Source organism: Dermacentor albipictus, unplaced genomic scaffold, assembly GCF_038994185.2.
Source record: "Dermacentor albipictus isolate Rhodes 1998 colony unplaced genomic scaffold, USDA_Dalb.pri_finalv2 scaffold_13, whole genome shotgun sequence".
Classification (NCBI taxonomy): Eukaryota; Metazoa; Arthropoda; class Arachnida; order Ixodida; family Ixodidae; genus Dermacentor; species Dermacentor albipictus.
The window spans coordinates 10,551,837-10,564,886 of record NW_027225567.1 but is presented as its reverse complement, the minus strand read 5'-3'; the positions used below and the strand labels follow the sequence as shown (position 1 = coordinate 10,564,886).

At 44.8% G+C, this 13,050-nt stretch overlaps 1 protein-coding gene across 8 annotated transcripts in view; it reads left to right on the top strand.

Moving 5' to 3' along the window:
- Nucleotides 1-13,050, top strand: part of LOC135915697 (organic cation transporter protein-like) — a 268,323-nt gene that overhangs the window by 162,732 nt on the left and 92,541 nt on the right. For all 8 annotated transcript variants that reach the window (XM_065448831.1, XM_065448830.1, XM_070528580.1 and 5 more), the window contains one exon: nucleotides 8,179-8,326. In XM_065448831.1, coding sequence (XP_065304903.1) covers nucleotides 8,179-8,326 — 148 coding nt within the window. The remainder of the gene's footprint in view (nucleotides 1-8,178; nucleotides 8,327-13,050) is intronic.

The following is a 13,050-nucleotide window of genomic DNA, read 5'->3' as shown; positions in this document are numbered from 1 at the left end:
CTTTACATGACAGGGCCCGCGCGGCTGCGTCACGCGCAGCCACCACCGGTCTAGAACGCCTCTTCCCCCCCGGTGCCTTGCGCTCGATGGAAGACGGCGCGCTTCCTCACCACCTCCATGCTGTAACATTCGCAGTACTGGTCGCATTCTACGTTGGAATCTGCAGATAAGATTGCCTCGCTCGCCGCGATATCTTTATTTTTGCCACCCCATGACTGGCTGCTTAGGCTCAAAAAGCGTGCCGCTGAAAGAATAAACGTCATTGTCTTCCTGGCGCTGCGTGGGTCGTCTGTCCCTTGCGCCGGTCGTCCTGCCGCCCTCGGCGTCTAGCCATCGAATACGTAGCGATGCTCTCCGCCACTCCCCCTTAATCTCGCGCAATCGAGCCATCATCGTTGGCTCACCCTCGCAAGCTTTCACTCGCACACGCAGCTTACGGCAGGCGGCCACAATGTTATCGCACTTGATCACGGATACGGCGATGCTGACGGCGGAAATGTGCCTGGAATGTCCATATGATTGCTATCGCAATGAAACACGACCTATAATAGAACCTTTGTCGAGAGCTAAAAGTGTGCTGTTACTGAAGGAAATATTTGTGGGACTTTATGCGCCCTAGCCACTACATGATTACGAGGCGCGATGTAGTGCACGCCACATTAATTCTGACTACGCGCAATTGTGTAATGTGCACCGAATGCACGGTACACGGGCCCTTTTGCATTTTGGCCGCATCGAAATGCGACCGTCGGGGCCGGGATTTGATCCGACACCCTCGGGTTTAGCAGCGCAAAGCTAAAACCACTACGCCACCACGGTCTTAGGTGCCTCATGGATGGAAAAATCATTTGTGCGGCATTATCGAAAAATTGACCGTAGGGCGTTATGACACCAAAATTTAATTGCACCGAGATTGGTGGTGCCGCCCACGACCATTGGTGGAAGTCGAACCCATGACCTTTGATGCTGATTAAGGCAAAGCTAATTAAGGCACTCGTACCTACAACTCTGGTGGGAGTGGAATACTCGATCTTTGGTGAGTCCAAAATTCAATGCCACCTAAATTGATGGCCCAACCCACGACCAGTGGTTGGAGTCGAACCGACAATCTTTCATGTTAATCACGCAAAGTTAGCTAAGGCACTCAAGCCCCCGAGCTTTGATTGGAGTCGAAGCCACGACCTTTCGTGAGCCAAAATTTATCATCATCATCAGCATCAGTCTATTTTATGTCCACAGCAGGACGAAGGCCTCTCCCTACGATCGCCAATTACCCCTGTTCTGCGCCAGCTGATTCCAACTAGCGCCCGCGAAATTCCTAATTTCATCGCCCCACCTATAGTCTTCCGCCACCCTCGACTGCGCTTCCCCTCTATTGGTACCCATTCTGTAACCCTAATGGTCCAAGAGTTATCTAACCTTTGCATTATATGACCTGCCCAGCTCCATTTTTTTCTCGTGTTGTCAATTCGAATATCGCCTACCCCCGTTTGCTCTCTAATCCAAACGACTCTCTTTCGGTCTCTTGACGTTACGCCTAGCATTATTCGTTCCATCGCTCTTTGCACGGTCCTTAACTTATTATCAAGCTTCTTTTTCAAACTCCAAGTCTCTGCCCCCTATGTCTCCACTAGTAAAATGCACTGAGTGTACACCTTCCTTTTCAATGATAATGGTAAACTTCCATTTAGGAGCTGACATTGTCTGCCGTATGCGCTCCAACCCATTCTTATTATTCTGTGTATTTCTTTCTCATGATCAGTATTTCCTGCGATTTTTTACCTATTTAAACGTACTCCTTCACAGACTCTAGAGGCTGACTGCCGATCCTGAACTCTTGTACCCTTGCCTGGCTATTGATCATTGTCTTTGTCTTCTGCTTATTAATCTTCAACCCCACTCTTATACTCTCTCTGTTAAGGTCCTCAATCATTTGATTTAACTCGTCTGCGTTGTAGCTGAACAGAACAATGTCATCGGCGAACCGAAAGTTGCTGAGATATTCGCCGTCGATCCTTACTTAGGTCCTAAGCCTTCCCAGCTTAATAGCTTGAATATTTCTTCCAAGCACACAGTGAATAGCATTGGAGAGATTGGGTCTCCTTGTCTGACCCTTTCTTTATAGGTATCTTCCTACTTTTCTTGTGTATAAATAAGGTAGCGGTGGAATCTCTGTAGATATTTTCTAATACATTTTCGTAAGCGGTCTGTACTTGTTGACTACGTAATGCCTCTGACTGCTGGTATCTCTACTGAATCAAATACCTTTTCGTAATCTATGAAAGCCATATAGTCAGGCTGATTGTACTATTCATTTTTCTCCATTACCTGATTAATGACATGCATGTGATCCATTGTAGAATATTCTTTCCTGACGCCAGCCTGTTTCCTTGGTTTATGAAAGTCCAGTGTTGCCCTTCTTCTATTGGAAATTATATTCGTGAAAATTTTATATAATACTGGAAGTAAGCTAATGGACGTATAATTTTTCAATTCTTTAACGTCTCCCTTTTTGTGGACTAGTATAATGCTTGGATTCTTCCAGTTTTCTGAGACCATTGAAGTCGATAGACACTTGAGAGAGCTGGCAGTTTTTCAAGCATTAGGTCTCCTCCGTCTTTGGTTAAATCTACTGTTATTCCATTTTCGCCTGCCGCTTTTCCCCAAACTTCAATGGCACCAAAATTGATACTGCTACCATCGATGGTCGAAACCACGACCGTTGGTGGGAGTCAAACACAAGACTTTTGAGGTTACCTGAGGCAAAGTTGATTAGGGCACTCGAACCCGCGAGCTTTCTTGGTAGTCGAACTCACGACTTTTGATGTTAATTAAGGCAAAGTTAAGGCTCTCGAACCCACAATGTCTGAGTGGAGTCGAACCCTCGATGTTTGGCGGGACCAAAATTCAATGCCGCCAAAATTGATGGTGCTACCATTGATGGTCGAAGCCGCGACCATTGTTGGGAGTCAAATCCACGACCTTTGGAGTTAACTAAGGCACTCGAACCCAGGAGCTTTGGTGGGACCAAAATTCAGTGGCACCAAAACTGATGGTGACACGATCGATGGTCCAACCCACGACCATTGGTAAGAATCGATCCCTTTACCTTTGGTAGGACGAAAGCTGAATGACACCAAAATAGATGGTGCCACCATTGATGGTTGAACCTAAGACCTTTGGTGTCAGTTAAGGCGAATTTAACTGCGGCACAGTTAATTAGGATAAATATATTAAGGCATTCGAACCAACGACCTTTGTTGCGAGAAAATAATTAATAGGAAGTAACAACGCATTTGAATGAGAATGTCAAGTCATTTAATAATGTCTCGTGAGCCTTAAGACTTTCGCGTTCATCCGCTTTAGCGTATGCTAAAGTTCCTATCACCTTTTAGTGAAGAAAATGAAGTGTGTGTTCCAGAAGTAATGCCTTCGAAGACCATTTTGAGGACTGCTAAACAAGGATTTATATTGTAGGAAAGCAACAAGGATTGTGCAAATGACATGCTCGAGAACCTTGCATAGTGTGCTGGATAGCGATATTGGGCTGTAGTTAAGATTATTTGTGGTAATTGTTTCCCGCCTTCCATTTACGTGGTAGTTTGAAGGATTCTAATGGCTGTGTGAAGAGGCGCATAAAAAGAAAAGATGAATACATCGACGTGCTTTTCAGAAATATTGAGTAAATTTCGACGGAATCCGAACTTGAGAGTTTCAAATGATTGAAAAGTTGGAACATTGATCTTCCACGATTCCTTTTAAAAGGTGTCCCACCTTATCCTCTTCTGACATTCGAGGGCTTGCCGTTTTGCAGAGCTTCATAACTTTCATGAAAAGGTAGTGGAAGTCTCTCCGGGGACCTCATCCCTCTCAGCTAACGTTTATTCCGCTCGTTTCTTCTGAGCATCTGAATTGCCAAAGCAGTGTGTTCAATGGGGCTCGTTGGTTGATCTTTAAAATACAAACAGGAACAGTGCAACACAGGACGAGCGAGTGAGGAGCACAGGACAGAGTGCTGACTAGGAACCAAATGCTTTATTTGCAGAAGCAGCATATAAAGACATCATTTAATGTGGCATAAAGAACAGAAAAAAAAAAAAGATAAGCGTCAGCCAGGAAGATAATCCAATTCTTTTGTTGAGAGCGTGAGGGGCTAGTTAGGTTTCAAAATGCCTGTGGAACGAGTGTCGGCAGCTTCATGGAAATGCTCACTTACTACCTAAAATCCACATTCATGTGTCATGACAATAAGCTTTTAATTCAAAAGCAGGGAGTGTGTATAGGTTCATGTTTCGCACCCATACTTTACGAAATTTTTTTGGCACGCTATGACAGGGGCTCACTCGCTCGCCTACAGCTGACGACCGTAAGCATATTTCGCTTTGTTGACGACTTTTTAGTATGTCATACAGTTGGCCCTTGTGACACGGAGTTAAACCTCCAAGACAATTATTGACACCTTCAGTGAAATAATGAAGGATTTTACATTAGCAACTGAAGAGCCCGCTACTGACGGTTTAAGGTTTTTTGACATTAGAATTGTTTTTAAACCTCATCACGTGTGCTGGAACTACTCGCCTCGCTCAAAGAAAGGTCTTCTCCCGTTTTCGTCTGCACACTCCAAACTCGTAAAACGAGGCATCGCCAAGGCTTGTTTGCGAGCTGCTCTGAAGCGCTCGTGCTAGCACTCTGTTGAACAGAGCTTTTCAGCGCAAGTCAACAGACTAAAATCAGCAGGCTACCTGACCAGCGGGTTGTGCAGTGTTGCTGGTGGCCTTGTTAAAGAGTTAAATAACGCCGGAAAACAAACTATGCCGTCACCGCCTTCGAGATCTTGAGTTGCCGTCATTCCTTATGTACACCGTGTATCCCATAACATTATGAAAATTGCGGCCAAGGCATGAGTGAGGGTGGTGTGCAATGCCCCTAATAAGCTGAGCACGTTGTGCAAAATAGTCAACAGAGAGGATACTGTCTCGCGCTAAAGCTTCTATAAGAATCATGCTCGCGGCTTTATTGACTGTACAACGCAAGTCGTCTATAAAATCCCGCTTGATTGTAAACGTTGCTATATAGGGCAAACGGGGAGGTGCATTAATGATCACCTGCGTGAACATACCACTTCACTAAAAGGAAACCCGTACAGTTATCTGGCTGCCCAGTGTAACACGTGTGGTTGCACCCTGATCTTTAAGGAGTGCGAAATAATTGGCACATATAGTGAAAAGCGTGCACGGGAAATCACTGAGGCATTTGGCATATTTAAAGTGGCGACGCGTGCGTCAGTTCTGCGTCCCCCAAACTCTCAACAAAAGAACTGGATTATCTTCTTGGCCTGACGATTATCGCTTTTACGATAATCGCTTGACGATTATCGCTAAAATCGATTAACGATTTTATTCTTCTTTTTCTGTTCTTTATGTCACATTCAATGTCTTTATATGCTACTTCTGCAAATAAAGCATTTGGTTGCTAGTCAGCGCTCTGTCCTGTGCTCTTTACTCACTCGTCCTGTGTTGCGCTGTTCCTGTTTTTGCTCTTGTCAAAACACTTCTTGATCTCCTCGACGAAATAGGCCCGGGTAGTTTGCGCGTCCGAATGGTTGTCATACCAAGCCATCGCCGTGTAAGTCAAAAATAAAACAGCGTTCCTCGGTTGGAAGGCAGCGTTCCTGTGGTCGTATTGGCTTGCCCTCTCACAATGGGCGAGCCACTCGTCGACATCTTCTTCTGCCTTTGCGGAGAACGTGCGTGGCTCTCGGTAGTGCTGAAACGGGGCCGCTCCTGCAGCAATGCAGTACTGGGAGCAACTTCGTCTCTAGGCATGATGGTGGGTGGCGGCAAAATCCCGCAAGGCAGTAGCTTCTACTAACGTATTGTACTGAAGGCCCCATTGTCCCTCGTGAGAGTAAATGGTACGCTCTAAGCGATTACTTAAAAAAATACAAGGCACAGGAATCGGGACGGTTGGCGTTTTTCGGGACCGGTACACAGGCAGCCAGCCGAACATCGAGCGTTCCTTCTCTACTCCCTGCCTCCTTGGTCATTCGCGCTATTTCTGCTCTATGTTACAAGAGCTTTTCACAATATGACACCGGGAATTTGCTGTGCAAATTAAATGAGTCGCATTGTTGACATGCAGACATTGGTATTTCAATGCAAACACGTCTCGTGGTGTATTATTATGCCATCCTTCTTGACTCATCCTCGCACACATTCCTTCATGCGCACATTACACGGTGCGCGTGGCGCAACATGATACTACTACACTTGGACTTCATACGGGACCTCAGGGCAATGGCGACAGCGAAAATGCGCCTAGAGTATTCCTATACCTACTCTCATGATACAATTTGGATGAATGGTGTGACGCCGTGTCGTGCAGCAAGTCCCTAAGGCTCTGTAATGAGATACAGCTTCAATCTGCGTGCTCAAGTTAGCATGCCAGTCACTGCGAAGGGTAGACCGTCTACGCAAGAGGCCCCAGATATCTCGTGCACCAGGGCAAATCCTAAGCAGATGCTACACGTCGGTGTCTGTCGTACAGTTAGGGCAGGTGGCATACCCTGTGGTGAAGCACTTCCACTTGCAAGTGAAAGCAGGGGCGAGGGATACCGCAGTCCGGATATTTACGACAAACAATGCAAGGCCTCAAACGGTAGCCTAAGGGTATGTGAGCACAAGAGTCAGGATGCTGGAACGGCACAAATGTGCAGGGTATGAAGCACCGTTGACAAATGCTTCACACGCTGCACATTTGTGCCTATCCACCATGCTCACTCCTGTGCTCATGTACTCTTTGGCTACCATTTGAGGCCTTCCATTGTTTGTTGTAAATGATTTCAACGATTGCGTAACAGGGAGTATTCCACCTGTCAACTCTTTGTTCCTCAGATACTCACCAGTAACTTTAACATGAATCCTTGCCTTATGGCCTCGTATGAGACGTATCGCTAGCTTAGATGTTTTTTAAAAGTTTCCGTAGCCAAAGAACAGCCCTACGCAAGCGGAACGTAATGCAACATGACGCTGTGATGTTAACACGACGTCGACGACCATAGAGGTTACGCTTTTCACCGAGTGACTCCTTTCTGCTTTTGATTTCTCAGGCAGATCGCTCGAGTAAGCATCGGGCTCACGGAAAACGTAACTCAGACAAAGGCAGGAAACCTAGCACTGTAACGTAAGGGAGGCTCCTTCTCACCATACGCATTTAACTGGGCAAGCAAAATAAGGCTTCACGGCACAGTAATCCTCACAATATAAATGCAATTGTTCTGCTTATGCACCGGAGTCAAAGCATGATGACTGCAATGCAATGTGATGTGCTGAGTTGAAAGGCATGCTGAGTGCTGCTGCAAGTATAGAATGAATTTTCAATTTGAAATCTTGAAAACGTCACGTTATGCGACCCTCTCTTTGATAAAAAAAAAACTATATATGTCCCACACAAGTTCTTTTTAGTTATCACTGTCTCGCGAATGTTTCTTCAACGGAGGCTAATCTTGTTTTACACAAATTGCCGTTACGCATCCAATGCTTGTTTTTCATTTGCGTGTACTTCATAAAACCCCTTACAATAACCTTTTGTGGAAGCTGAGTTTTACTTTTTCCGACTCATTTTTCGTCTGCAGTGAGCAGAATTTCAAATTGGTATGGTGGCGCGATATACCAATGCCATATTTAGATTTTATATCCCTCAGACTCTGAATGTAATCACGGGGTTTTACGAGCCAAAACCACGATATGATTACGAGGCACACCACAGTGGGAGACTTCAGATTACTTTTAACTATGTGTTTTTTTTTTTGACGTGCACTCTATGCGTGGTACACGGGCGTTTTTGCATTTCGCCCTCACCAAAATGCCGCCGCCGCCACCGCCACCGGGATTCGTTCCCGCGCCCTCGAATTTAGCCGCGCAATGCCAAAGCCCCTACACCACCACGACGGGTAGCCCTAAGAGTCTGCTACTACTTTATTCACTCTGTCTCAGTTACCATGACTGTCCTTGTCGTTTTCAAAAAAAAATTGTGCCACTGATAGCGGCACTGAGATCACACCTCTGACTAATGCCCTTAAGCCTCGACAGCAAAGAAACAATTCATTGGGTTTGTGTGGCACAGCAAACACTGCAAGCTTTTTCTAATTAACTCCTTGTCTGCTTCTTGCTTATTCAGCTATCTGCAAGAATCTCCACGCTGGCTGCTTACGAAGGATCGCATTGAGCGTGCCGAGCAGTCTCTGGTTCGCATCTTAAGGATCAATCGAAGACCCGTGCCTGACATGGACAAGGTCATGAGCGACCTCGCTCTCTTCGCAAAATCGGTGAGCTCGACCGCACCTTGCAGCTGCTGTGAAACTGGCTATACTGCCCGTCTCAAGCGTTAGTTGAGAAAAAGGAAGAGTTTGTCAAAGAAATAATCACGTGTCGGCCGCAACCCCATTTCTTTTACTGACTACACCGATCACCCCACAAAAGCTCTTTTAGACACATCACATTGGAAATAGAAACAGAATAAAAAAGTTGCCGGCGTAACTGTGCTACTGCTTTCATTTGCTGTTCTACAGCATTTGGCAGGTTCTAAGTACATGGCCCTCGTTTCGTCTATAATTCAGAGTATGCCTCTTTGCGATCTGTTTGCCTAACGGCATATGTAAGCTATGCTCGGTGTTGACATGGCTATGATTGCGGTGCACTTTTCAACTTCTCACATTTTAAGGTTATTTGCGCAATCCTCGTAGGGTTGTTTGTTTGTTCGACTCCGAAGTACTGCCGCATCATGTGAAATCCAGATTAAATTTTGGCTCTAAACAACGGCGGAAGACGATCGCGTACGTTTTACTAAAAGTCTGCTCCGGTCGAATTTCACGTTTCACATTATTGAAAGTGTACTGGTATGTTAAGCGAATGAAAAAGGATATTTTTGCATTTTGGCTACCTGTGGATGGTGTGGGCTCTAGAATTCGCAACCTCGGTCTCATATACGCACCCGGTCCGAAAGCTAAGAGGCGAGGGTACGCAAGTGCTGTTAGCAGCTCTGTGGTGAGCCACCGCTAGTGCAACCCGAAATCGCCTAATACAAATGGACATAAGTATACCACCCAAACCTAAAGGAGATAGATAAAAAAATAGGCTTCTCTGGATTCGATGATTCGTTCTTCAATGTTCATTTTCTCAGCACGGCTGACGTTAAATAGATCAAGTAGCCGTCCCAGCATCTTCATTAACATAGATTGATTTATTACCTGTTTTAATTACTGGTTTTAGAGCCAAAGTTGAAATGGTATTGTTGGATGAGGAAGCCGCCGAAAACAAAATAAGTTAACTCGATTTTAAAAAGGACATTCGTTAAGATATTCGTCGACAAAATTCACCATTTCCCACTTCGATACCGACACTGGGCGCACGAACAACGCCGGAACGCGATGTTTAGCTTGCTTGTTGAGGTCAACGCGTCTTATCCTTTTATCCACCGAGGGTAAGTCTCGGCGACGTACTTGCGGTGCAAACAAGCGACGATGTTTTAGACGCCTCAGCAGATCATCGCAGTGCGCTGCTAAGTGTCGAGACAACATAGAGAATAACGCGGGCACTGCTGCTTGCGCGCATTGTTTTATTACCGAGGCCAAAAAAGAAAGGGCAATTTTTGCCGGCGAATATCTCAACAAATATTGGTGCTTTCAAAATCGGGCAAATTGCTTTTCCCTCCGGCGGCGTCTTCCTCCAGCACTACCTTTGCAATGCTTGCGTTAAAACCAATTATTAGCACGTGAAATAACGACTGAATGAAGCTAATGTATTGCGACACCACTACTTGACCATCTGGTGTCTGCCATGCTGAAAAAGCGAATAGTGAAGGAAGCACCATCACATGGCCTAAATCCTATTTTCCAGGAATCTGTTTACAGTGAAATAGGTCACTTGGTATATACATATATACGTTACAAATATACAATCTGTGACAAAAACACTACTAGAAATAATTGATTCACCTTACAAACTAATGACTCCATCTTTTGAAAGCTGACCTCTCGGCTATCTACGCACAGCTGCCGCCATTTCTGGAGGTCATGGAAGCAAGCAGAGAACGCTTCATCTGGGATGCTCTTCAGCACATTAGCCACAGCATTTTGCATGACATCGTCACGAGGCGTCCCTTACAAAAACAATTCCACTTGCAGGAACAATAGAAACGGGCCACAGGAATATGGCACATGTGATAGAGCGGGAATATGGTGTTTATTCACGTGTTCCTGACATGACAAAGCACTGTGGGGCCTCGTGTTTTCATGCAACAAGGAGCACTCTTCAGATGATGAGAAATCAATACCACCACGCCAAATTTCTTGGCATGAACACTTTAGAATGTCAGTGTGCAAATTTTGGTTAACTGTTTGCCTAGGCATTCATGGTACGCTAAAGACAAAAATGCGATCAACATTATCTTCCTTTTCAAGAGTTGTCCCTTCCCACTTTTAAAAAGAGGAGAACCGTGATTTTGCCATCGGCGCTTTGCCGCTCCTGTTGAGGGTCATCGTAGTAGCACCAACTTTACTCTCCGTCAATCATGCGTCACACAAATGTGCAATGGCCTCTGATGCTTGACAGAAATACGGCAGCAATTGTTTGTCTGGCATTTTTATGCTCGCCCGTCAGTGTGTGAGGAACGACAAGTGCCGCATTCAGTTTCCGTTTTCCTAACTCATTACGCAAGATTTGCTGAAACATTTCCCCTGTTCAATTTCACATATTCTGGCTTCATGTGCACAGTACCACGGTCATTTTCATTTGGGCACTTCCTCATACATTTCATATTTGCAGCTGTATGTGGTACTGCCGGTCGCCTGACTCTACGACATCCTCTTGAACCACATATCTGCGGTACTGATGCTTTTGGCGCCATTCAAAGAAACGGTTTCTCGATAAATAAATGACCCACCAACTAACTTATTCCAAGATTCTTCTCAATACTGCTTCGTCCCCATATACCTGCTGAAGAGTGATATTCCATGTGCCATTCGGGATTTCTTCCTAGCATAACGCCGAAATTACCGCATACTGTCAGCTGGGTATTTGTGTCCACCACGTCAGTTGAGCAATGTCGAAATAAATGCACCAACCATACGAACAGTTATTGGCTAAAGAGGGCTCTGCCACCTAGCGAGTCATCATGGAAGCCTTTTTTACTGATACGTCCCCTCTCAGCACATACGAAGCCACTCACTCCTTTCCTGAATTTAGATTTCATAGATTTCTTTTAATGAGCTCTCAAAGTTTTTCACAAAGAGTACACCGTGGGTCCCAGCTGGTGTTAGCCAAGCTGCTAAAGAAATATCGAAAGATCACGCCGCAAGACACTATCAAAGACCTACGGCGTTCGGTTGACTGACGACCGAACATCGAACGCGCTTCTTTGTTCAGTCCTTCAGTAAGGTAAAAACGCGGTATAAAATAAAGCTGTCGTCATACTTCCTTGTTCCCGCGAGCTCATTCCGACTGACACTTTGCGTGACTCCCCATTGGACGCACAACGACTTCAGCAGGAAAGCTACGGCGAAGCTTAGTTTTACTATAGTACGTGAAAGAGGAGTTGCACCGCGAGCCGTGTTTCACGGTACTGCGTGCGTAATCAGGTAAATTGAACGAACGTCGATTTGTGTGGCCATCTTCAAATAAAGAAATGCGTAACTAGACTTTTATAATGATTCCCTTCAACTTTCCAATACAAGCACGTGCCCTAAAATTTGTAGTTAAGAAGTTCATTGATGTAACTAGTTTAAATTGTGAATGCATTTATTTGGTTTTTCTTGGAAATGATGACCGCTTCAGCCGGTAATTAATTTGTGGTGACATGATTTGAGTAAATCTGGTAGGCTTTGTTTTTTCTGTAAGTGTTCGAGCTAAAAAATACACCTTGCATACGGATACACATATACATATATGTACATATTTCCTCGAGAGGAAGACACGGTAAACGGCTCTTTTTTCTCAGGAGGCAGCAACGGTCTTCGCCGCTTAAGTTGGATTCACACGACGGGGCGGATCGGTCTGCGGACGACGATGGTTATTGGGTCATTCCACGCCAAATCAACCCAGGTTTTTTCGACCATCACAGATATGGCTGGAAAAATTTCCACGTGTTTGTTGGAGTTCAAAACTCATCCTCCATGTTTATTTTTTCTTGCAAAATTGTTTTAGAATTTTCAGGAGAATTTGTTTTTCCGGCCAAGCTAAGCTAGACGGCATCAATCAACATTTTTTCTCAGAGACACACTGTATAATCCACTCCTTCATATTGCGTTTGTGGCAGCCCAAAAATGCGATGTGACTGCAAAAATTGCAAATTTTATAAATATTTGAATAGTTCGATCGGTTCTGGCCCTAGCAAAAGCATGTAAAATTGCAAAGTTTGAGTTTTTTTCTCGGAACGTAGAAAAGCCTGGAAGTCACACATAAAATATATGCTGGTAGCCCAGTTAACATAGTACAGCTAAAAAATATTTCAAGTATCGAAGGTTTAGCCGTTCGCTTAGAAAAAAATTGTAAAGTTCCATTTTTTTGCAAAAAGCTCCATATTCAAGCTAAAAAAAGGTGCCTTGGTGGTCGTCCTAAAAATATATGCATTACATCATTAGATAGCCCTACATGTCTACTATGCATGTGAGAAGTTATAAAAAGGTGTTATTTTTCGAATGCAAGAAACGAGTTTTTGAATTTTCGTGTCAGCAACATCCTTTTTCCGACGCGAGTCAAGATAGGCAGAGCACTGATTTCGGTGATCCGCGGCCCAGGCTTGCTGGCCTGGGATCCAGACGACAAAGCTAGCATCGTCTGCAACGCAGACGAAAGGGAGACGGTGTGATCATCTGCATTTCATTGCCAAGAGACGCACGCTTCAGTGCAATGCGGCTTGTGCTTGGTGTGTGCCAGATAAAGCAGCTTCCAATTGCACATGGAACTTCGCGACCGCTTAATTTCCCCAGAGAATCCTGCAAATTTACAAGGTATGTTTCACACATTCATAAATTGAAATATTTACAAATAAGTA